We start from the raw sequence: 25,982 nt of genomic DNA, 5'->3' as shown, positions 1-25,982 counted from the left end.
CTACAAATTATGATAGTATGTATTGCTATAACCATTATGGTAACCATTTTTTACATAAATCTGCACAACCTAGAAATGTTTTAAGTTATAATCAATGGGAACATTGTGCTACACCTCCAAAAGGGAGCTCTAGAACCGTATATGACAAATATTCATATTTTTCAGGTTTTAACATAAGTAATGCTGAAACATTTTATTTTAAATTGTCAAACAAGACAGGGATGAAAACCATGATAACCAACACAAAATTGATATATTCAGATTCATTCTTTGAAACAATGAATACCTTTGGATTTGATTATTGGGACAAAAATGTTGATTTGAAAAGTGTTTGGGGTACAAAAGAATGGCAAGTACAGGGTATAGAAGCTTTGTTTAGAGCCTGCATGATCCCAGAACAAATGATATTTTTAAATGACACTGTTCAACAAACCACCTGTCTTGGCTTAGCCAAAATCAAAGATTTAATTAAACCGTCTATTCCAAAGCCAACAATGTTTAGCAATAGCTCTGATACAGATGAAGAGATAGACGTAAACCATATACTAAACCAAAACAGAACACATCCTGATTGGAAACAATGGTTGATCTGGCCCACAGATACAAATAACTGTCAAGATAGATTCCTGAATAAAACACAGGGTTTCAAAATGACCAGGCCAGACCCTAGATATCCCCAAAGACATCACCCAGGGATAATAACAACCTACAGTGTGGGCAAATTATGCCTTCAGTGGCTACAAACTTCCACACTGCCTGAAATTAAGCAACACCTAACTTTACTTACTGATGGTGCTGACTTGCGTGATTTCATAATGGGACCACGCAAACAGCGTCAAAAGCGTTTCATAGCAGCCTCTGTATATGCAGCATACAATGAGGCCTGGAAGGTTACTCAAATTGAGACAGCAGAAAGAATACGGGAAATTGACCGTATTAATTTGGAAAAATCACTATCTGTAGTGGACAATGGGTTCATGACTCTGTCCTCCAGAATTTTTTCATTGGACAGCATTGTGTCGTCAGCAATCGATATATTATCGCAAGACTTACTGTTATTACAACATGGTCAGTCACAATTGCGTTCCATTGTACAGCTTGGCTGGACGTTACAAAATCTGCGTTCAGGCTATGTGCCTTGGCGTTTAATCAACACAACGTCACTATTCCAAATCTTTAACCTTACTGATAGACAAATCGGTATGGCGCAAAAGGGTGCTGATTATACAATCTTGAGCATTGAAAAACTAGAAAGATTACCAATGACAATGTCAGAACGACCTGTCAGTGAATGGATAATACACGGAATCATAAATATTCCAATCTCAACCTTCAGGTTTCAATACTGCCAAAAATATATACAGGCTGGCATGTACGAGAAATTGGGAAAGGGGTACCTTAAAACAACTTGGAACCTGCCCTATTCACATGCATGTGTCAGTAATAAAGGACAGAAAGTGTTTCTTAGTGGCAACAATTGTGATATGTCACTAAGCGGCACGCTTCTGTGTAACGGTATTAGTTTGCACGGAGCCTGTGAAGGGAATTCATACAACCTTTCATGTCACCAGCAAGGCGCACCTGCAACTGAAATAGAACCATTCTTTCAAAGACTCTATAATGGGAGTTACATTCTTATTGTAGACCGCAGATGTTGTAGTCTTATGCCCGGGACTCCTTATCTAGTCACTACGACGGCGAAGGTCAAGTGCTGTGGACGTTCTTTGTTCCCCAGCTCCTTTCCAGACAGGGAGGCAAGGGCATGGCCCAGTATGAAAATTTCTTCTATTCGAATAGATACTTTAAGCAGAATGAAAACAGTGCTTCTACAGACGCCTACAAGGCTCACGTCATCAAAAGAAACGTATGATCTACAAGTCGCAAGGACGACTGCAGAGATACATACATTATTATCAACTAATTCCCCCGTACATTTCGCAGAAATCCTGAGCGAAATCTTAAATATTTCTGATACCAATGGGATCTCAGGGGTATTTAAGACAGTATTTTCGATGGCATTAACACCATTCAAAGCCATACTGGGTATTTTTCCAGATTTCGTCCATTTGATTTTTGGCGGACTTCCCCTGATCCTGGGACTAATTGCAGGAATCCTATTCTTAGTCCTTATTTTTCGTTATGGCAACCCATGTCACAGATCAAACTCTCGCGACAATGGAAGATACGATCCTAGCCATTGGATACCGGGACCGGATATCAAAAATCCTGGGACTCTCCCGGCTTAGAGACCTAAACATGACCTGGTTTCTATCATTTCGACCAATGTGGCAAAGGTGTGTTTTACCTGTACTAAGGTGTCTGCTATGCGGAGAAGAATGCGTGTTAGACACCTGTCTGACGCTACAATCGGATGCGCCAGTGGATGCAGATACACTGTTGGTTCCTACCAAGGTTCACGCTTTGTGCTGCCCTCAAAGGCTGCCAATCCTGATGACGGCATTCCTGGAATCTTCACCACTGCGATTGAAGAGTAGTGAAGTTCAAGATGAAAGCAGCATCGAACAGGTACGACCTTCTGTCAGCAATGCGAATCAGAATGTCAATGCAGACAATCATGCGCACGAATGCATGGTTACCCCTATTTCCGACTTAGTGGAACTTTCCCATGAAGCTGTTGACAGTTTTTTCGAAAGCCTGAATGATATGATGTTCTCTCCAGAACAGAAATAGAGACTTTTGAGCAAGCTCGCACACGGCGTTCCCTGAATTCGGCCTTCAACTTTAAAAATAAAGTCACATGAACAATTCTTCCCACCAGTTCACGGACAACAATTTTTTAGCAGCCCCAAATTATTTTTCACAAATTTTTCGGGACACTTATCTTCTGCTTAAAGTAAGAAACTATTCCTAGAGAACTAAGATTCCTATTTTTAGATACTCTATAAACTTTAGTTGCCCGCTGGGATGTTTTACAAATATTTTATTATGTGATGAGATGGTCTCGAACTTCCTTTCTGTATAGCTATATTAAGAGCCATTTCATGTGTATTTTTCAAATACCAAATTAGCAATAATGCATACAAATGCGTGTTTACTTTTGCATTTAATTCATAGCTTAAGTGCATACAATATATATGACTGCAATTTTTCAGTATATTTGAAAATTTCAAAATGCATTTATGTATTTTGGGGTGGTAAGGTATACACTATTGTCTATAGTATGTTGTACTATGTTATACTATGCATAGATTAGTAAATATGACCATAGTTAGCGTGGAGTGGGTGTCGTGTATTCCTATAGGTTCTGAATCGATCCCCCTATTCCTGACCCTATTCTGGTTAAACTAACTATCAAGTTAACTAACAGTCAGCCCATGAGGCAAGAACAGCCCCCATGATGCAGATACCGTTATCTGACGCAGTCACACTACGGCACAGGAACGTGTTATCTGATTAGGTCATAACGCTTGAGATCTAATTAGACAAGCGACATTCCTCCAGCCCCTGATAAGGCATACGACGTTCTCATAACAAATCAAACCTATGACAACCTGGAAAATCCGTGCGGCCATTGTTTTGATTTCACAGAGAACTTTAGTAAAGAATTTGCTAACGAGCAAGTCGTATGACATCTTTATTGACGTATCTATGTCCATCTTTACGTCAATCTCGGCACCTTTAAGGTATAAATATTGCCGATCTTGCCCTATGCAAAGACACGCGTGGTGACAAGACGGAGCAGCCACACTTGCCGAAGCCGAGAGCAGAAGCAGACCCCGCTGGCAGCAGCCCCGCCTTCCTGACGCGCTAAGAGATGCGCTGCTATCTCAAGCCGAGAGACCCAGCACCGGCGTTTCTGGGCAGCCCTCGCAGGCAGCCTGGAATATCGAGAGCAGAGAAAGAGATACCATTCCTCATTCATCCTAACTTCCAGGTACAGAACTGAATAACCCCTCACAGAGAATTCTTTAGTTATTCACTTGGCAAAAACAAACTTAACTTAAACTGTAACTTTCTATTCCCGCCCACGCATTAGACTTAGGTCAGGTACACGGGGTAGGCGTATTTAGAAACACCAGTTGAGTACGTTTAGTCAAATGTATATGTGTATGTAAATATATTTTAATCATTTTAAACATCATATGGCTCAGAAACCATATCAATGTTTTTACAGTATTATTTTATACTATTGCTTTTAATGTATGCACTTTACTTAACTATAAGTATTGCAATAATATCGATCCATTTCTCTTGTACGAGAAAAGAGACTGATCAATAAATAACACCTTTTATTGAACACGCCCGTCTCTTCCTTTTCTCTACATTCTGATGAGACTAAGAATGCACGTACTGACTGAGTAAAATAATTGCCTTGTGCTCACACGACTCTCGAGATTGACTCTTGATTAGGGGAGAGCAAAGTTGTCATGTTCTATGGTTGTCAGAAACTAAATCCCTTCTTGTCTAATCAGGGAAGTTAATTCCTCCTTGAACATTCGAGAAAGTTTCTAGCGAACTCTGAGCTACGCTGGCAAACCCAAAAATTAAGTCTAGTATCGACAGTAGTAGACCTAGTTAACGTCTGGTCTAGGCCTTTACTGCTGTAGGTATTATTCCAATGCGCAGAGCCTATTGGGAAAATAGGAGCTACACTACACTGCATTCCAGGATATAACTTTTAATTGGCTGCTAAAGATGTTGAAACAGCCTTGGATTATCCGAGTTATTATTAGTCAAAATTCCTGGAAGCCAATTCCACCGATGTTTATCCTCTGTTATAGGAGCAATCATGTTCAAAGGAGTAGGTAAAATCTGAGAAACCATACGTTTACCTCTTGAAACCCTGATTTGTAAATCTTTATTAGGTTTGGACATATTCTCCTGCATAACACCCAGCCTTGTTGCCCCTTCTCTAGGCAGAATATCCTTTCCCGTATGTGAAAAGGGTAACACATCAATCCCTCTACATTGGAGTGATTCTGCCTGTTGTAATACAAGATTAACTATTATTTTAGAGTAGAATTTCGCCCGTACACATAGATCATTTTCATACCCTACTAAAGAAACCAGGTCAATGTCATTCGACTGAATTAGTTTTAAGCATTCAATATCCTTAAAACAGTTAAGCAACCATGAGCTATTTAGGTATAGGTCAGAATCAAATAATGGCAAGAAGTCCAAAGTCAGGGTATCCACATATGAATTAGAAGCTTTAAATTGTAGAGAGGGAAAATTTGTAGCAACATCAACCGGCAGTTGAAAAATAGGTGCTGATGGGTTGAGTGCCCCTGGCATAGTAGGCATAATTCTTGTCACTTCTTCAGTTGGAGCACTGGGCAATACTGAATAGTCCTCTTGATGAGAGGCTTCCACAGCATTAGCACAGATATTGAGTGAACAATTAGCTACAGAACAATTAGTACAATCAGTCGCCTTGTTAGAAAAAATGTCCAATAAAGATTTATCTTCAATCTCTACAACATTATGGTCTTCATTGTTCATATGTTTTTGGAAAATGATTTGCCTCTGTTTTTTCTTCTTGTATTTATGAATGGGTTTCCTATTTTTCCCTTTATTCTTTCTACTTTTAATATCTTTTCCGTTTTCATTAGAATTCACTTCAGGCTCCTTTTTTTCAAGGGTGAAAATTGGGAATAACTCCTTTCCCGCATTTAAGTCCACCTCCAACAAACTTTCTTCCTTTAGGGTAGGTTCTAATACCTTCATACCATTTGAAACAGTTGGAATAGGCATTCCAGCGGACTCATGTTTGTTAACCATTACTGGCATATCTGCAGGAGCATTTTTTTCCGATAAGTTATTGCTGTCCAAAGAATTATGTAAAACAATTTCAGGGGCAAGATTAGTACCCTTTTCTGTACTTTTTGCCAATAATACTTTCAAAATCTGTGTAACTGAGTCCAAGGTGCAGTCAGAATTCCCAACAAATTTGCTCAATAAAGACAATATGGAAGCCAATAAATGTTCTAATACTATCAAACAATCAGAGATAGGTCTATCATCTTTCGGCAACCCAGAGGCGGCAATGGGGCAAATACCGGATAGATTAAGTAGTGAACTCCTAGAATCATTCTGTAGTGAAGGAATGTCATTAGATGTTATAGAGGGAGTACTACTATATAGCAATAATCCTGACGGCGTAGCTCCCAATGCTGTCTTAATGGGATTCAAATGATTCAGATTTCCATCCTCCATATAACGGCCACATAATTCGAGGTCAATACTAGACAAGAAAGACTCTCCTTTTATAGCCACCTCAGAACCTTCTGCACCAATAGGAGTGTTAGATAAAGGTGCATTCGTATCTGTTGTCTTATTATCAGGCAGTTCTCCCCCTGGGGTGCATACTGGAAGGTCACTTACAATAGTCATTGACTGGGGGAACAAAGAGTTTATAGAGGCTGACTCAGAGGTGAAAACTTTTCCCACAACAGGCGGCGCCCCCACCAAAGGCACCATCTCAGGACCAGCAACTTCCGGGATTGTCAGAGACTTATCCATGGGTTGTTTCCATAATTTCAATAACTGCATCTGTCCTTTCATTAACACGCCATTGTCATATTTATTCCTCAGAGGGTTAGATCTAGTTTTTATACATGACCTTCCCCCTAGAACTCTCCCGGAACGTAATTTCTTCGCAGTCATCATAAAGGAGAAATAACCAGGCAGCAGAATACAGCTCAGGTGAGATATATATATAACAATAACCAGTTCTTATGATAAATCCTTAGAAATGCAATTATTGATTGCTCGTCAGTATTCAAAAGTATCTCCTTTAAAGCGTCAATGCATTGACACTCTAAATTAACTAACATAAAATGAAAATGACGGGGCCCAGCCCAGCCTACCTCAGCCACTGAGGGCCATAGAGGGCCCGCTCTTTGCCCGGTCTTCGTTCGCGTCAGAGGGCTGACCTAAATAGGAGGAGGGGGCGGGAAGAGGCACCAGGTGCGCGCGATCTCCAGGCGCAAGCACCTCTGGTCCTCGCAGTCCCGCTCTCGGCGCTGGCACACAGGTTCTCCTCACAGCGTCTCACAATTGATTGTACAGCCGAGCTCACGGGCTCTCAGGCTTTTGCTAACAATCAAAGGGTTAAGGTAGGTCAACAACAACGACTGGCGAGCGGCACCGTGTACGATAAAGCGCTCAGAGTTTCAGAAGCGCAGGCAAGTTCCGCAGATATCAAAGGTCCAGTCCCAGCAAATAGGCACAAGGAAGTAGAATCCCACGCAGGTCAAAGGAATGCTGATTTTAATCGTACTGGGGGGGCCGTGGCCAACAGGGAGAGCGGCCCAGATGATTCGGGACAGGTCAGCAGCACGGACTCTTGGAGACCGGAGTCCGAGAACTGACACGCTCGCAGCCCTGCTTTAACAAATGCCCACTTAGGAGAATCCTACTCCCCAGCGACCACAGCAGAGCTTCGTGTACGATAAAGCGCTCAGAGTTTCAATAGCACTGGCAAATTCCAAAGATAGCAAAGGTCCAGTCCCGGCAAAGCAGGCAGAGGAAGAAGACAGCAGTGCAAGTGCCAAGTGTGATATGGGGTAATAATTGACTGTACCCCGGTCGGCATATATCCGGCTGGGAAATGTCTGTAAAACACCACACCACAGACCGCAATTAGCTGCCCGCCGTCCGCTCAGGTATTCCCTCGCTCCTGCAGACACACTCTGCAGGCGGGGATTGTGACCGATTATGGCCAAACACAGGAGGCAGGGAGAGCGTCCTGAAACACTGGTGCAGTGCGCCTCACCTTGCCTCTTGTCGTCGTATCCGCCGTATTCGCCTGCTGTCCGTTGATGCCCCTGCGGCCCCCCAGGCTTAACGTCGCTTACCGCCAATAACTCGCGGAAGCTCGAGGCCGTTATTACCAGCAGGGATCGATTTAGATTTACAATGGTAGGCCTAAAGCCATGTTTGCACTACCTTTCCAGTGGATGGAACATTAGGTGCTGCTGTCCACCAGTGTCATTTAACTTCCACGCCCAATTTTTGCAATATACTAGGGACTTGTAGACAAGTTGAATATGCCAATTGGCAGTATGTTAATTCAACCATTTTTAAATAAAAAGCACAGACACCTTACTACTGGTTAGCAAGGGTAAAGTACACGGAAAGTCAGCAAAACTCTGTGGGACATCACAACAAAGACGGGCATTTCCTACAGCAATGAAAGATCTGTCTTTTTTCAAAATAAAAATGGTATGTGTAGGAACTGGGTACGCCAGGTCCCCGGGGGGTAGCATGGACCGAGCAGGCAGGCACCCGAAGCTTAGGTGTTAAGTGACCATACAACACACACATCCACTGAGACAATAAGTGCATGCAAAGACTGAGTCCACACCAGAATGCGTGTTTCAAATAAATACGTTTTATCTGGGTTCAAAATCAGGTCAGTCAAAAATCACAGCAGCATTAACTCATTGCTGTCCCTTAAAGACACATGCTTTCCATTTCTTGGCCATAAATATTTAAATAAATAAATATTAAATATTAAATAACGGTAGGCCTGGTAACAGCCTTGCTCCTAGTCAGCACCTGCAAGGATTTCCCTTTTAAACCATTTAAATAACATTTCATTACTCAGCAACAGTCACTTCGTCGCTGCAGGAATCGGCATGTCAATAAATGGGGGGTAAACATTTCCTAGCTGCAAAGATAAGCCAGTTATCAGCAAATGTAGTGCATCGCACAAGGCTGGAATAAAACAGTTCAATAATTAGAAATAAGCGTTTCTTTTAGGTAAACTCCAACAGTTCATTAGATGGACAACAGGCACTAATAACCTTTCCTGCCGGCAAAATGAGCATTTCTTCTGGTCAGAATAGGCAGGACATTACTCTCAGGAGCCAAGCATGACAATTCCAAAAACAATCAGGCCACTATAACAGAATAACCTTTCCCCTACTAAGGGGTTAACTTTTCCCTAGGAATAGTCACAAAAGCCCCCTGAGGGCTCCTCAAACGACACAGGGCTCCTGCCCAGTCCACAGTACTTATCGGGGCCAACGGGGCCCAACTGCAGTCTCCCGCGGGGAGGGCGGTCTTGGAGCCTCCCCGGGGGGGGTTTACCTTACTTCTTCGGCCCCTTCTCGGGCCCTTGCAGAGGTTCAGCACGCTGGGGTTGATTCCCGGAGGCGCGCTCTCACTATGGCGCTCTCCGGTGAAGTCTGGGACAGGCGGGGGCTCCGGTACTCTTCGCGAGCCCCCCGCGCAGGTGTCAGAGCCGGTCCCGGTCCTCCCTCAGTGCTTGCAGGGACCGGGAACCAATGGGAGGCCCAGGCGCCCAGCGACCGCCAATAGCAGAGCGGCTAGCGGGGCACGGGACTCAATCAGCACACGGTGGGGCGGAGTCAACACGGGCGCCCCGTCATGTGATGCCAGATCCAGGCTTCAGGCCTAGCGAGGCCTACTGCGGCCTGACAAGATTTCACGGCAGCCCTCTCCTGGCTCCGGGGGCCGCCGAGGGGATGCAGAAGGCAGCGTTGGCGTCTCAGGGAACGTGCCGGGCCGTGGCAATGTCGCTGAGGCTCAGAGGGCCCCAGGGCTGAAGCAGTAAGTTCAGGGGCGCACTCGGTGGAAAGCACGAAAAGAGGTGAGGGGCACAGCTGAGAAGCGCCTGGTAGCTAAAGTGGTTGGTCCTCGTAGCGCTTTGGGGGCAATTCACGATCGCGCCTCGGGCAGCTCTCTTTGGGCCCACAGCGGGTCTGGTCTCCACGCAGTAGCGCTTCTCATGGGGGCACAGCGCTTGCCAGTCAACAGTTCACAGCGCTTCTCAGGGGGACCGTAGGAAAGAGCTGGATAGGGGAATCAGACAGAGTTGCAGGTCAGATAGCCCAGGACAGGCCACACGACAGTGGCAAAACAGCAGAGGGGACCCAGGTGAAGTCAGGGAGCGCAGGAGGTGACACAGCGCCAATACCTGGTTGATTCCCCACCAGTCCTGTGGGCAGTGAGAAGGTCTTCTTGGCGCTCGCTGGTTCCTACGCCCTTGTTAGAAGTTACGTGAAGAGGGGGGGGGGGGGTTGAGTTGAAGGCTTGTCAAGTTTCCTCAGCAGATAACTTCAGGTGGTCCCTGGGTTCCGCTCCCGCTGGGCCAGATCAGTGGTCTAGTTCAGTGTTCCTCACACAGCTTGGTGGGCAATGCCTAAACTCTGTCACCCCCAGTGGCATAGGTTCCTGACTAGGCCCTACCGCCTAAGTCTCCTGCGTAGGGTTCCCCAGGTCAGTGATGCCCCAACTGACTAGAAAGTTTCCCTCCCTTTCCTTTTATAGCGTCAGTTGGCAGTTGTATCCACTCCCCTATTCTGGAAGGTTCCAGGAGCTTCCTCACTCTAGCTATGGGCAGGCTGGTACTGCAACAATGTTTAAGGGTCCAGCCAGCTCCTGGCTACTAGAGTGCGTCTATAACGACCACGATGCAGTAGCAGGGGTCAGTGGCAGCCATGTTGGGGGAAGAGAGCACCTTCACCTTAGCATTGATAGGTCTCTGGGCACCTTCCCATTGCTTAAGGCCAACAAAAAGTAGGTGGGAAAAATGAGGCAAAAGCGGGAAAAAAAATGGGACAGACCACCCTAAGGCTGACAGGTCTAACATGCGTCCCCCCCAGCTGAAAGTGGGGAGAGCAACCCAACCTCTAGGGAGTTCTCGTCACTAAGGCGGAAAAACCGGGAGAGACCGTCAGCATTGGCGTGGTCAACTCCGGGTCGATGTCCCACCCGAAAGTCCATCCCCTGTAGGGAAATGGACCACCTTAGCAACTTGGGGTTTTCGCCTCTCATCTGCATGAGCCAGCGAAGGGGTCGGTGGTCGGTTTGAATCAGGAAGTGAGAGCCAAACAGGTATGGCCTCAACTTTTTCCCGGCCCAGACCACAGCGAAGGCTTCTCGCTCGATGGTACTCCATCGCCGTTCCCGAGGGAGGAGTCTTCTGGAGATAAAGGCCATGGGTTGGTCTTGGCCATCATTGTTGAGTCGCGAAAGCACAGCGCCTATGCCATGCTCAGAGGCGTCAGTCTGCATGATGAATTCCTTTGTGAAATCAGGTGTTGCAAGCACCGGAGCGGTGCACATCGCGTGCTTCAGTGTCTCGAATGCCTCTTGGCAAGCAGCCGTCCAGATCACTTTCGAGGCTGCTTCCTGGACGTTAACTCAGTCAAGGGGGCTACGATGGTACCATATCCCTTGACTAACCGGCGGTAATAGCCAGTGAGGCCGAGGAAAGCTCGGACCTCAGTCTGGGTTTTGGGGGGCTACCAGGCCATGATGGTCTCAATTTTGGCCTGGAGGGGTTGCACCTTACCCCCGCCCACCAGGTGTCCTAGGTAGACGACAGATCCCTGTCCAATCTGGCACTTGCTAGCCTTGATGGTCAGGCCAGCACGTTGCAAGGCCTGCAGCACCTCCTGGAGATGCTGCAGATGGTTCTCCCAGGTGCTACTGAAGACAGTTATGTCATCCAGGTACGCCGCTGAGAAGGACTCCAGTCTAGACAGCACCTGGTTCACCAACCGCTGGAAGGTGGCCGGAGCATTCTTAAGCCCGAAGGGCATCACTCTACATTGAAAGTGGTCCTTGGGGTTGGAGAACGCTGTTTTCTCCTTTGCTCCATCGGCCATGGCAATCTGCCAGTACCCTGATATTAGATCAATGGTGCTGAGGTACCGGGCCGCTCCCAGCCAGTCAATCAGCTCATCCGCTCGTGGGATCAGGAGAGCGTCTGTCTTGGTGACAGACTTCAATCCCCGATAGTCCACACAGAACGGAAGTTCTGGAATGGTGCCCGGTGGGGCCGCTTTCGGCACCAACACAACCGGACTAGCCCACGGGCTGCTGGAAGGTTCAATCACCCCCAGCTCCAGCATTTTAGCCATCTCACCCTGGATGCTGTTCTTCACTTTCTCGGACATCGGGTTAGACTTGGTTTTTACAGGCGGGCTGTCCCTTGTGTCCACATCATGGGTACACTGATGTGTGATTCCAGGCGTGAGGGAGAACAACGAGGCGTGCTGCTCCAACACCTGGCGGCAGTCCCTCTGTTGCTCTGGGGTCAAGGATGGGGAGAGGACAACTCCCTCCACTGAACCATCTTTCTCCTGGGCTGCCAGAAGGTCAGGAAGAGACTCACTCTCTTCCTCCTCGCTCCCATCCGTCACCATGAGGAGAGCAAGCTCAGATCGCTCATGGCGAGACTTCAGGCAGTTGACGTGGAGCACCAGATGGGGCTGACGGGGGGTCTTCAAGTCAACGACATAGGTGGTCTGGCCTCTACGCTCCACAATTTCGTACGGACCAGTCCACCGGTCCTGGAGGGCACTAAGCTCCCCAGGCTCCATGACCCACACCTTCTGTCCAGCGTCCAACTCCACCGTCCGAGCGTTGCGGTCATACCACTCCTTCTGCGCCCGACAGAATTCCTCCCGGGTAGGCCCTCCTTCCACATGCCACTCGGCAAGGGTCGGCCTGTCCCCCACGGGAACAACATCCACCTACACGGACTACGGGGGTACCTCCACAGGCTCCCCATCCATCACACGTGATGTGTTCTTCACAGCATTCTCCTCTTCAGGACCAGCATTGGATTGGGCCGTTGTCTCAGGCTCCAACCCAGGTTGAGTTCCTTGCCGGGCAGCCATGGACCGCGTGACCACGCAAGTCCATCCTGGTAACCCCAGCATCTCAGTGTGTGCCGTAAACTCCACTTCCTTCCAGGCTGTATGTTCCAGGTTGTTTCCTAGCAGACAGTCCACAGGCAAGGCAGTGCTTATCGCAACTTTCAACGGGCCTCTCACTCCTCCCCACTCAAAGGGAACCTGAGCCATGGGATAGTAGCTCAGACTGCCGTCAGCCAACACGGCCGGATGGAATACATCAGGGATCACCTGCTCAGGGGACACCAGCCGCCTCACTACGGTGGTCATGCTGGCACCTGTGTCCCTCAGAGCGTCCACCTCCTCCCCATTGACCTTCACCCTCTGCTGGTACTTAGCAGTGTTAGATGGTAAGGGTGTCACTGTGACCATCTCACTATCCCCAAGTGAAACCAGGGTCAGGACTGTCCACTCTCCTTCCCTATCTAGGGGCAGCTCCACCCCAAGCGCTACACTGGCCACCCCGGGACTCTTGCCACCTGTGGGGGCTGGGGGTCGTTTACGACACTGGGCATCTCCCTTGTAGTGTCCAACCTCCCCGCATTCATAGCACCGGACAACTTTTGGCTGCTGACTCTTGTCAGGGGAAGTGGGCTTTGGGGAACTGGACTGAGGTGGGGTACCTACTCCTCTCCCAAACTATCTAGTTTGTGGGCCTCGTGAGAACTCCTCCTTTTTATCTCCCCCCTCTTTCTTCTGGGGGACGCCCTGTCCGCCTTTCGGGCCATCTCCCCCAGGGCCCTTGTGTGACACCCGGGTGCTAACCCAAGTATCCGCGTCCTCCGCAAGCTCACGGGGATCAGTCAGCTTGCGGTCCACCAGATGTTGGCGCAGCTCCGGAAAACACGTATCCAAGAGGTGCTCTCTCAAAAATAAATTGTACAGGCTCTCATAAATATGAACCTCGCGGCCACGCACCCAACCATCCAGAGCCTTACGGGCATAATCAAAGAAATCCACCCAATTCTGCGTGGACAGCTTATGGCTGCCACAAACTTTTGGGGATACCTTTCGGGGTTGAGGCCAAACTTTTTAAGAAGCGCCTCCTTCATGGGGGAATATCTGAACTGATCCGCCTTATCAAGATACCGGAGGGTGTCCCTGACATTGGGAGGGATGTAACGATGCAGGCCACCTCCCCAGTGTTTCTCGGGCACCCCATGGGCTGTCAAGGCCACTTCAGCTGCCTACAACCATTTGGCGATATCATCCCCCTGAGTGTAGCTCGCTATCACCTCTTTGGGTAACCAAAATCTAGGCTCTTGTTGAGCCCCTGGTACGCTGCCACCATTGGGACTTGCTGGCGCACTCAATTGCAAAGCTCTCAGCTCCAACTCCTTCAGCTGAAGCTTGTGCGCCAGCTTCCTTTCTTCCAATGCAAACTGTTTATCTTCCTTTTCTCTCTCCCTCTCGTGCTCTAACTTGGCAAGCTCCCACTTCAATTGCCTCTCCTCCCTCCTGTCCTCATATTCTTGTGATGACGTACTCCCTCTAGACCCACTACTACTTGCCCTGGAACGTCTTCCTGGCAACACATTTTCAGACACATCAATGTTTAAGTAGGTCTAGTTCTCCTGAAGCACCCGCCTCCTCTTGTGTGACCTGCCCCTCCTGTTCCCCATCCCCTCTCCCCTCTGGGTGGGCCCTTACCCATGCCCTCAAAGCAGTACGGAGTTCCTCCTTTGCGGCACTCCGCCCAACCGGCACCCCTATCCCCTGACAAAATTCCCTTAACTGCACCACCGTATACTCTTCAAGGTTGGCCAGCTGGAACTCCATTTTGACAGGTGGGGACCCAGATAAATAAAGGAAAGATTCTAGGACGTAGGTAGCAGGATTAGGTCAAAACAGGTCTCTATACACTCAGGTTAGACAGTGGGGGTCAATTGTGTAGGCTTGCACGCACGATAGGTGTCTAGTCTAATTGCAGCGCACTCTGTCCCACCGGAGGGTGCTGTATAGTCACAGGTCCTGAATCCCACCGCTCGCCACCAAATGTAGGAACTGGGTTCGCCAGGTCCCCGGGGGGTAGCATGGACCGAGCAGGCAGGCACCCGAAGCTTAGGTGTTAAGTGACCATACAACACACACATCCACTGAGACAATAAGTGCATGCAAAGACTGAGTCCACACCAGAATGCGTGTTTCAAATAAATACGTTTTATCTGGGTTCAAAATCAGGTCAGTCAAAAATCACAGCAGCATTAACTCATTGCTTTTCCTTAAAGACACATGCTTTCCATTTCTTGGCCATAAATACTTAAATAAATATTAAATAACGGTAGGCCTGGTAACAGCCTTGCTCCTAGTCAGCACCTGCAAGGATTTCCCTTTTAAAACATTTAAATAACATTTCATTACTCAGCAACAGTCACTTCGTCGCTGAAGGAATCGGCATGTCAATAAATGGGGGGTAAACATTTCCTAGCTGCAAAGATAAGCCAGTTATCAGCAAATGTAGTGCATCTCACAAGGCTGGAATAATAAAGTTCAATAATTAGAAATAAGCGTTTCTTTTAGGTAAACTCCAACAGTTCATTAGATGAGCAACAGGCACTAATAACCTTTCCTGCCGGCAAAATGAGCATTTCTTCTGGCCAGAATAGGCTAGATATTACTCTCAGGAGCTAAGCATGAAAATTCCAATAACAATCAGGCCACTATAACAGAATAACCTTTCCCGTACTAAGGGGTTAACTTTTCCCTAGGGATAGTAACAAAAGCCCCCTGGAGGGCTCCTCAAACGACACAGGGCTCCTTCCCAGTCCACAGTACTTATCGGGGCCAACGGGGCCCAACTGCAGTCTCCTGCGGGGAGGGCGGTCTTGGACCCTCCCCGGGGGGTTTACCTTACTTCTTCAGCCCCTTCTCGGGCCCTTGCGGAGGTTCAGCACGCTGGGGTTGATACCCGGAGGCGCGCTCTCACTACTACGCTCTCCGGTGAAGTTGGGGACAGGCAGGGGGCTCTGGTACTCTTCGCGAGCCCCCCGCGCAGGTGTCAGAGCCTGTCCCGGTCCTCCCTCAGTGCTTGCAGGGACCGGGAACCAATGGGAGGCCCAGGCGCCCAGCGACCGCCAATAGCAGAGCGGCTCGCGGGGCACAGCACAGGGACTCAATCAGCACACGGCGGGGCAGAGTCAACACGGGCACCCCCGTCACGTGATGCCAGATCCAGGCTTCAGGCCTAGCGAGGCCTACTGCGGCCTGACAAGATTTCACTGCGGCCCTCTCCTGGCTCCGGGGGCCGCCAAGGGGATGCAGAAGGCGGCGTTGGCATCTCGGGGAACGCGCCGGGCCGCAGCAATGTCGGTGAGGCTCAGAGGGCCCCTGGGCTGAAGCAGTAAGTTCAGGGTCGCACTCGGTGGAAAGCGCGAAAAGAGGTGAAGGGCACAGCTGAGAAGCGCCTGGTAGCTAAAGCGCTTGGTCTTCGTAGCGCTTTGGGGGCCATTCACGATCACGCCTCGGGCAGCTCTCTTAGGGTCCACAGAGGGGCTCCACGCAGTAGCGCTTCTCAGGGGGGCACATCGCTTGCCAGTCAACAGTTCACAGCGCTTCTCAGGGGGACCGTAGGAAAGCGATGGATAGGGGAATCAGACAGAGTTGCAGGTCAGATAGCCCAGGACAGGCCACATCACAGTGGCAAAACAGCAGAGGGGACCCAGGTGAAGTCAGGGAGCGCAGGGGGTGACACAGCGCCAATACCTGGTTGATTCCCCACCAGTCCTGTGGGCAGTGAGAAGGTCTTCTTGGCGCTAGCTGGTTCCTACGCCCTTGTTAGAAGTTACTTGAAGAGAGGGGGGGGGGGGAACGGGTTTGAGTTGAAGGCTTGTCAAGTTTCCTCAGCAGATCACTTCAGGTGGTCCCTGGGTTCCCCTCCCACTGGGCCAGATCAGTGGGCTAGTTCAGTGTTCCTCACACAGCTTGCTGGGCAGCGCCTAAACCCTGCCACCCCCAGTGGCATAGGTTCCTGACTAGGCCCTACCACCTAAGTCTCCTGCGTAGGGTCCCCCAGGTCAGTGATGCCCCAACTGACTAGAAAGTTTCCCTCCCTTTCCTTTTATAGCGTCAGTTGGCAGTGGTGTCCACTCCCCTATTCTGGAAGGTTCCAGGAGCTTCCTCACTCTATGGGCAGGCTGGCAGGCAGGCTGGCAGGCTGGTACTGCAACGATGTTTAAGGGTTCCAGCCAGCTCCTGGCTACTAGAGTGCGTCTATAACGACCACGCTGCAGTAGCAGGGGTCAGTGGCAGCCATGTTGGGGGAAGAGAGCACCTTCACCTTAGCATTGATAAGCAATGGGAAGGTGCCCAGAGACCTAAGGCCAACAAAAAGTAGGTGGGAAAAATGAGGCAAAAGCGGAAGAAAAATGGGGAAGACCACCCTAAGGCTGACAGGTCTAACAGTATGGTATTGCCCTAGAAGGAAACAGTGGAAAGACTGCCTGACAGGTGGAAAATGAGGAAATGGATGTTAAGATTGGCCATGCAGAGGTTGAAGCTTATGATTGCACATGGAATATCAGCATTTTTTGCACAAGCCTCCTTTTTTTAAAGATGTGTTGGCCCTGCTTGCCATATTATCAACAACTTGTGAAGGATGACAGAACAACAGGTTATCCAAAATGTTCTCTCCCTCTATAAATGCACATATGCTGCAGTGAGACTGCTGAAATGGGCCAGAGGGACATAGCAGCATATCACTCTATACTATACTTACTTGGATGTGCACTGTTAGTTCTAAATTATGTTTTGTGCACTACAAGCTACTGAAACACTTCCAACCAAGGAAATAAACATCCTCTCTACAGCTGGAAAGACCAACAGTCAAATGTTCATCCTAGGGTGGTTTCGGAAGCATGCAGCCAATGCTCATCAGCTCTCTTGGGCAGAAGCGGAGCATCAAAGAATAAAGATCAAGTCCAGGTCCCAATAATGGCACACTGCTAAACCCTAGTCCATGGGTAGACAAGACAGAGTCTTTGTGAGCCTCTGTGCATGTTATCGTGGCACAGAGTGTGGAAGGAACCTCGTCAACTCCCCATCACTAAGTGTTTGAATAAGATAAATACAATTTGAACACTTAAAAAAAATAATCTTTGCAACATTTAATCCATCCCTCCTATATGTAAGCCATCAACTCTCCTTAAGGTGAGTAAAGTTTCCACTAAAATTTGTGTTAAGATGCAGGCAGCAATATCGCATTCTGTATACACTGCTGATTTCTAGGGAACCAATCCTCCAGGGTCAAACTAAGAGGACAATGTCTCAGAAAAAGGCCTGCTATTATAAATTTGCATGCATAAAACAGTGTAGTAACACCGATGTCTGTATTTTCATCCCCCAATCCATACAGATCATGTAGGGGGATAATTTATTAATGCACTGCGACTATAGTGAGCTTTGCAACGGAGATCTTATATTTATTTTGGCTTTTACGTAATTTTGTTTCTGCTCTCTGCGGTACCTGAAATACATTGAGCAGCACCTTAGACTCACTAAGCACATACTGTGGACTCAAAATCAAGCAACACTTGATTCAAGTTATGTCGTGCTTCACTTATGTTCTTCCAATTTGTTGTATTACAGTATTACCTACTGAAGTGCTAATAAATTGATTTAAAAATAGAAGAAATACCTGGCCATTGACGTTTGCCTTTGCTGAGCCACACTGTAAGTGACATACGCACATTCGATACCCTAAAGGGAAAAAAACCATAGCAGATGTCGATTACAGAACAGAATACAAAGAATAAACATATGAATCTCATTTACTTTGTCTTACCACAAGCCACAAAACCTGGACAATAAAGGACTCAACCAATATGCTACCTGACATGCACTGCTCCCATGAGACCAGATGACAAATTAGGACTAAAGAAGCGAACTTGTTTTCTTTTCCATCCTGTCATGATTGCAACATAATTGCAACATAATTGATTTAGCCTCTCTTACTAATCCCTCAATTGCATTTTCTTGTGAACAGTATATTCCTCTAGAATACCCTATTACTTTAGTTTTGGTTCTAGTGAAAAGCATCATTTTCTAAGCATCAAGGATGTATACAAGTTCAGGGTAGTCAGGTGCACTAGATGGTTGAGATAATAAAGACTTTAGACACTACCAAGTGCTCGTAGGATGTCATGAATTTTTGCGTGTAGTGCATTGCCACCAGTCTGTGATCCACTTATAGATGTGAAATTATGGACCTAACATTACGTAGAGGGCAGGCCTGTGACATTTTCTTTTATATGAAAATATGTTTGAGGACACAGAGAAAACGTTAAGCAATGTACAATTAAAAGATAAATATTTTAAGAATACAGCAATAATACTACGTTTTAAGACGCTGTTTAGCCAAAATGTAGTTCAAAAATTATGTTTTCAATTATTGTGAAACTTTAGTCAATCTAATTGAATTAGAAAATTAATTTGATCATGGAGGGGGATGTTGTGGATAGGATTTGAATATTAGGAGCGAACTTGCAGAACGCTACAGATCTCAATACACAGAATTTCCTTGCAACACAGGCACCTGGTGATGAATGTCCATCAAACAGATATGGAAACCTTTGAACGACAACTGCCTTACATATTATACTGGATAGACTGAAAGAGACTTGTATCCAAAAAGGTGTAAGAACATTAACCTTTCTGAAACTAACCCTTGGCAAAACTTCCCACGTGGAATGCACAACTCACAACCTATGGAGTATCAAAGGAAGGCCACTACAGATGTGAACTGTGATGATCCCATTTAAGTCAATAGAGTTGAGCACTACTTTTTCAAGGATGAGGAAGGTCTGTGAGCTGTTGACCACACTGAAGTCTATGTCAAACACTTGGCGGCGGTTAGGAGGATGTCATGTATTTCAACACAAGTGACATTTCTTGTGAAGGTGAGTTGTGAGGCACAAAATGGTTTGATCTTCTTTAGTTGTGACATGTTACTGAAGATGGACATTAACAAAAACTGAAAAGATTGTGTTCAGGGCTAAGGGAAAGACCTAATTTTGTTAGCAGAGAAAGCAAGGACTCATCTTCACATGATGATATCTCTAGACAAGAATCAACTTTTGAAATACCTTACAAATTCTCACATTAATAAATGCTAAGGCACTGCCCATCCAACAGTCATCCTACAAGGAGAACCGCTTCAGATGAACATCCGGTAACGTGTGAGGGCAAATAAAGCCGCAGTTTCCTTATATCAGGACATGGGGATAATGGTAAGGTTTTTACTGTGTGTGTGTGGGGGGGGGGCAGTGGGTGAGGAGGAAAGAAAGAAAGATCTGACTAACCAAAGTCCTCAACCCATTTAATATACACCACTACCTTAGGTTTAGCTCATTACATAGAACAGGGGATTTTCTTGTGATGCCAGCACACTACTTGCAGATCACCAAACCCAACTGGCCAAATGCTCAACTTTGCTCAATGTGTGAAATTGAAAAGCACAGTCTGTGCTTACAAAACAAAAGCAATAAAGATTTCCCTATAAAATTGATTGCCTCTTAATGTTATCTCTTCATGAAATTCCAAAAATGTTTTATCTAATGAAGGGAACACATTTACAGAAGTAAAATGGACCAAGTCTAAGGGGTAGAAGTTCTTTGTTCATCAATGCATGTTGCATTATAATGAAACTGGATTAGAGCCAATCCCATCAAAGAGAATGCTTTATAAAAAATCTTTACACGCTCACCAAGAAATTCCTAAGCTGCACAGGAGAGCAAAGAAGAGTATGCCGCACCAAATATCGACATTGGGAATGAATACTTTTTTGGGTGGGAGAGAGAAGGGAGTGCTCTATGACATGCATTTAAATACTAGCTTTTCTTGTACATTGTTTCTGCGGTTTTCCAGGTAACCTCCTTTTGTTCACCCTGGAGTGCTGCAGCCATTTTGTATCAATTCTTGGGAGCCAAGAGAATTTCCTGACGTGCTGAGAGATGTAGTCAAACATAAAACTACACACTACTAGTTAGAGATAGTACTGTCAAACTTTTCACAACCTTTATAGTTAAATATTTCAAACCATCTGTTAATGAACAAATTAATGAACATACCTTCATATTCAACAGAGATTTTCCAGTGCAAATTCTGAAGATGGCGAAAAAGCTTGTTAACGTGGCAAGCTCTGAAATATTCTTCAGGACACAAAGGGCAAGCCTTCCGCATTGCTGTTAACAAAAAGACAGGATAAATTAAATGACATGATTTGCTTTTACATTCAGATTTGGCCTTATCTGCTGCATATGGGAACCTTTCAATCCAGAGGATCAGTAAACAAGCTTCAGGCCCAACATTTTTATTTAGTTGCCACAGAAGCATCACTCCTAAACACAAAAAATTGATAACTGAATCACAAGCATGCAGTTTAAGGAACTTGAATAGTCCTGTAGTTTGAGTTCTTTAAATTCATAATCATTCATTCAAGCACGTTCCCTTAACGAACTGTGGATCCTCCTCCTAACCCCTTGCATCCTCATGACGAGCTGCGCTCGTCATGAGCTACAGTGCTCCTGACGAGCTGAGCTCGTCATGGCCTTTAGAACGCTCGCATGCTGGGCTAATTCCCCTGCTGTGCTGAGCGTTCTAAAGAAACGGGTGTGGCCATGACTAGCTCAGCTCGTCATGAGCACAGGAGCACTGTACTGCATGACGAGCTGAGCTCGTCATGAGCATGGGGGAGCTGTGCGCGCCCCCGCCCCCTAGCACAGCAGGGGAATGTGCGCAGCAGGGAAGGGGTTAAAGAGAAGGGACCTTACATCTTGTTAGAATAGGTTTTTGTGCAGGGATACAAAAATAAAACTAAAACAAAAAAAAAACACAAGTTGATGCAGTAAACTGTGCATCCTAATTATCAAGGGGGATAGTCAGGTAGTGAAGAAGCACTCTCTGGTAAACAAAACAAAGAGAATGTGGAAGAAAAGGAACTCAAAAGCCGTAGGCGCAGCATTTCCCATTATTTTAGAGCCTCAGACAGCTGTACTTGGTCTCCCTGTTTGTCCCAACTCTTGCTCACCCTCGAAAATAAGCTTAACTTCTGCTACCCACCTTCCTCCCTGCACTGTGGCATGCATGGACATTTGCTTATTTGCAATATAAATTTTTCTCACTTTACCCTTGATAGTTCAGATTTTCCCAGACAGATCCCTTTACTGAGGGCATGCCTACTACTCAAGGGCTTCTAGACATGCAGATGTCTTGGACACAGCAAAATCCTGCCTACATGTGAGAACCATCTTGTTTGTAGAGAATCGGAAAATAAAGCAGGGGTAAACTAGGAGCGTACCAGATTTGAAAATACTCCTCTAACAACAAAGTAAAAATCAAAATGGTAATCATTTACAAAGTCCATAGCTATTCTGAAATCAACCATAAGTGTGGTATTAGAGAAGCAAAACTGAAACATTGTTATAAGGTACTCCAAAAGCCTGGACAAAAATGAATGAGCACATAAAGATTAAAACTAACATGAAAACAAAAAAAAAGTGGACAAAGGTAACAGGAGTGGAGAGGCAGCATTATCACAAGCAAAGAGTAACAGGCACTTATGAAGTGATTGTTGTGAGAAAGTGGCTCTATATATACTGGACCAAGGTATTGTATTGTATTGTAATTGCATTTATATAGCGCTTACTACCCCATACGAGGCGTCAAATCGCTTTTTCGGCGGGTAGCACGCTACTCCGGGACCCATAGAGGTTTAGTGTTGAATTAGTATAGTGAAACATGCAAGTACATTTTGAGTGGTGGATAGGTTAGTCAGTTATTTGGATTTGGAATGATAGCAGAAGGATAGAGGAGGAGAAAGGTTTGTATTTATTTATCGCTTGTTGACGCACGCTATTCAGGAAGCCTATAAAGGATTAGTGGTGAATTAATATGGTGAAATATAAGGTAATTTCAGTGGTGGATATTAGTATGTTACTTAGAGTGAGAAGGATAGCGGAGGGATAAAAGGGGAAGAAAGATTTCATTCATATAGCACTTGTTACCCCTGATGGGTGTGGAAGCGCTTTTCTGGCGAGTAGCACGCCACTCCGGAACCCATAAAGGATTAGTGTTGAAAATTAGTATAGTATAAATATGAAGTAATTTGAGTAGTAGATATGTTATTCAGTTATTTGGGAAGTATATTAGTATAGTTGAATATGGAATATGGAATTTGAGAAGTGAACATGTTAGTCTGTTAATTTTGATTGAAAAGGATAGTGGAGGGATAAAAGAGTGAAGGATTTTTTTTTATTTTTTTTTAGGTCTTAGCAGTAGGAAGAGGCTTTTGGAGGAGTAAAAATGAGTTGGAGGGAAGGAGTCAGAGGGGAGAGTTTAGAAAGGTTTGTTTTAGGGGATCGGTGTAGTAAAAAGAGGTGTCAGATGATGCAAGGAGGGGTAGAGCAGGAGAGAGTCTAGAAAGGGTTATTTTGGCGATCATAGTAGTGGTATGGGGTTTGGGATAAATGAGAGTGGATGTAGAGGATATATTGATAGATCTATAGGATGAGAGATAGGGTAGTGCATTAGAAGGAGTAGTAGAAAGAAGTTTGAGATGAGTCAGAAGGTTGGGCTAAAAGATATATTGAGCGAAGTATAGGCTGAGAAATAGGCTAGTGCATTGGAAATGCTAAATTAGAAGAACGTGATAAATATATAGATCCATAAGTACATTGAAAGTATATAAATACATAAAGGAAGTAAGTATATTTAGATTAAATATATTGATAGAGGCACAGGATGAGAAATAGGGTAGTGCATTGGATATGCTTTTTCAGGAGAAAAGTAACAGACACACAGATCCAAGTACATGAAAGGTACATAGATGCACAATGGAAGTATGCACGTGTAGACCAAAGATGATTTTTATTTATGGATGAATATTATTATTATTTTTTTTTCTCTTAACAATTATTTTACATGTTTTATAAAGTAATACACAAAGATAGGTACATATCTATAGTGAAAACAAATGCTTATATACAGAGGGATATGCTGTAAATTTCTGTTTCTGTATGGTACTTATGTGGGGAAGAGCCAGATCTTGAGTAGTTTTCTGAAGATAAGGTGGTTGTCGGTGGACCTTATGTTGGGGGGTAAAGAGTTCCATAGTTTGGTCTGCTTGAACAGAGAAGGATGAGCCACCCATGTTTTTTTTCTTGTATGGTGGGATTTTGAGGCGAGATGCTCCTTTAGAGCGGAGGTTCCTTTGTTGAATGTGTTTGGTGATTTTATTCCTGATGAAGAGGGGTCCTATTCCATGTATTGCTTTGTGGGTAATACAAAGCAGCTTGAACGTGGATCTTCTGGCAACCGGTAACCAATGCAGGGATTTCAAGGCAGGGGAGATGTGGTCTCGTGGTTTGATATGCAAGAGTACTGTGACTGACAACTCCAGTAGCGTGTGCAATTTTAAAAAACGTATTTTCAGGGGCGGGAGCATGTAATTTCATCTGCGGGGATACATACACTGTTAGGCTGGTTGTACGAGCTTTCTGGCCCCTTGTAGTGTCCCGGTCCGTCCCCGTTCCGCCACAGCTTTTGTGTGCCGCTTGAGCGGAGGGACGCAACTCCTCCCACCCACAGCATACAGCCTTTAAAAGGTGCCTTCAATTTAGCCGCGCTTGGTGAGAGCAGCGCGAGCAAGGCGCTGGGCGGTGTGTTGTGGAAAGCCTCATTTTAAAAACTGCTTTGTGTTTATTTTTTTACGTGTACTGTGACTCTGACAACTCCAGTAGCGTGTGCAATTTAAAAAAACTTATTTTCTGGCGGGAGCATGTAATTTCATCTGCGGGGATACATACACTGTTAGGCTGGTTGTACGAGCTTTCTGGCCCCTTGTAGTGTCCCGGTCCGTCCCCGTTCCGCCACGGCTTTTGTGTGCAGCTTGAGCGGAGGGACGCGACCCCTCCCACCCACAGCATCACTTCCGGGCTAGGCTCTACTAGAGTCAATGTGCATCCGGCCGCGCAGCGGAAGAGCGCAGCGGGCGCGACGATGGCGCGTCGAAGTCGCGCCTAAGTCCAGCCCGTCTGCGGCCAGACTGCGGCCAAGGTCAGTTATGCTGCCCCATCGGGGCCCGAGCTTGTCAGGATCAGTTGGTCTAGGCAAGACTTGCTGGCCTTCGATCTAACAGGGCCATGCAAAGCCCACTCTCTCGATCCTGAATCGTTCTCAGAGTCGGTTATATGCCCAGACTGTGGAAGATGGTGGGATATGGCCGACCCTCCACAAGAGGCCATAGCGAAGGCATATATAGATCAGCCGGGCAAAGGTCTCAGAGCGGGACTTCTGAACTGTAGATCAATGCACAAGCATAGCACTGATATTTGGCTACTCTTAGAGAGCCAGGAATGGGATGCCCTGTTCCTAACTGAGACTTGGTTGAACGAGCAGAATTTGACAGCCATTGCTCTAGCAGTACCAGAAGGCTTTTCTATGTGTTTTTCTAACCGCGAGGATGGTAGGAGAGGAGGAGGCGTGGCCTTAATCTGCAAGAACTGCTATACCTTGTCACCCGCCTCGCCAGTTCTAATCCCCGGGGTGGAATGTCTATACTTCTGCCTCCTTCTCAATCCTCAATTGGCTATTGCCGGGATGGTGGTTTATCGCCCCCCGGATTGCTCAGAGAGTAGCACTTTGCGACTTATTGATGCTATTGCCCAAAGCTCGCTGAAGCACGACCACTCCTTAGTTGTAGGAGATTTTAATATCCACATTGATAGCCAGGAAAGTTCACAGGCAGAACAATTCGTGGCCTCATAAAGTGCGGCGAATCTGATTCTTCAGAATAAAGGTCCCACACACAAAGCAGGGCACACACTTGACCTGATCTTTGCCACATTTAAGGATATATTGATGGAAGAAGCACAGCCATTGGTCTGGTCAGATCACTGGCTTATTCCCTTCTCAATAGTGGTAGAAGGCGTAGTGCCCATTAAGGGCAAACGCTCGTATCTAAGAGGCAATGGAAAAACCTTACCCCGGATATTATGGGCCCTATTCTGGCGCAAGCTCCGCCCAAATTTACTAATAATGTAAGTGCTGATGCGCTGGCTTTAAATCAATGGATTGGAGTTATGGTGGAACAAGTGGCACCAGCTAAGAGGATGATGTCGCAGAGAGAATCGCCCACTGTCCCGTGGTTTTCCGCCGAATTACGGCAGGAAAAAACAGCCTGTAAAAAGTTGGAGAGACTCTGGAGGTTGGGTTATTGCCCCTTAGCTAAAATACAATATAAAGATGCTATTAGATCTTTCCATAAATTGATTAAAAAGGCAAAAAAAAGCTACTTTGCGGCTTCTGTCCAACAGGCAGACCATTCTAGCAAAGAAGTCTTCAAAATTGTTCGGT

The 25,982-nt window shown here is 46.3% G+C and overlaps 1 protein-coding gene across 2 annotated transcripts in view; it reads right to left on the bottom strand.

Moving 5' to 3' along the window:
• Positions 1-25,982, bottom strand: part of TRMT1L (tRNA methyltransferase 1L) — a 522,615-nt gene that overhangs the window by 387,442 nt on the left and 109,191 nt on the right. For both annotated transcript variants that reach the window (XM_078641383.1, XM_078641388.1), the window contains exons 5-6: positions 20,699-20,812; positions 18,268-18,329 (exon numbers count right to left, since the gene is read on the bottom strand). In XM_078641383.1, coding sequence (XP_078497509.1) covers positions 18,268-18,329; positions 20,699-20,812 — 176 coding nt within the window. The remainder of the gene's footprint in view (positions 1-18,267; positions 18,330-20,698; positions 20,813-25,982) is intronic.

The sequence above is a fragment of the Lissotriton helveticus genome, chromosome 1_1 (genome assembly GCF_964261635.1).
Source record: "Lissotriton helveticus chromosome 1_1, aLisHel1.1, whole genome shotgun sequence".
In the NCBI taxonomy this organism is placed as follows: domain Eukaryota; kingdom Metazoa; phylum Chordata; class Amphibia; order Caudata; family Salamandridae; genus Lissotriton; species Lissotriton helveticus.
The sequence above is the reverse complement of the archived record's forward strand: the minus strand, read 5'-3'. Positions and strand labels throughout refer to the sequence as shown.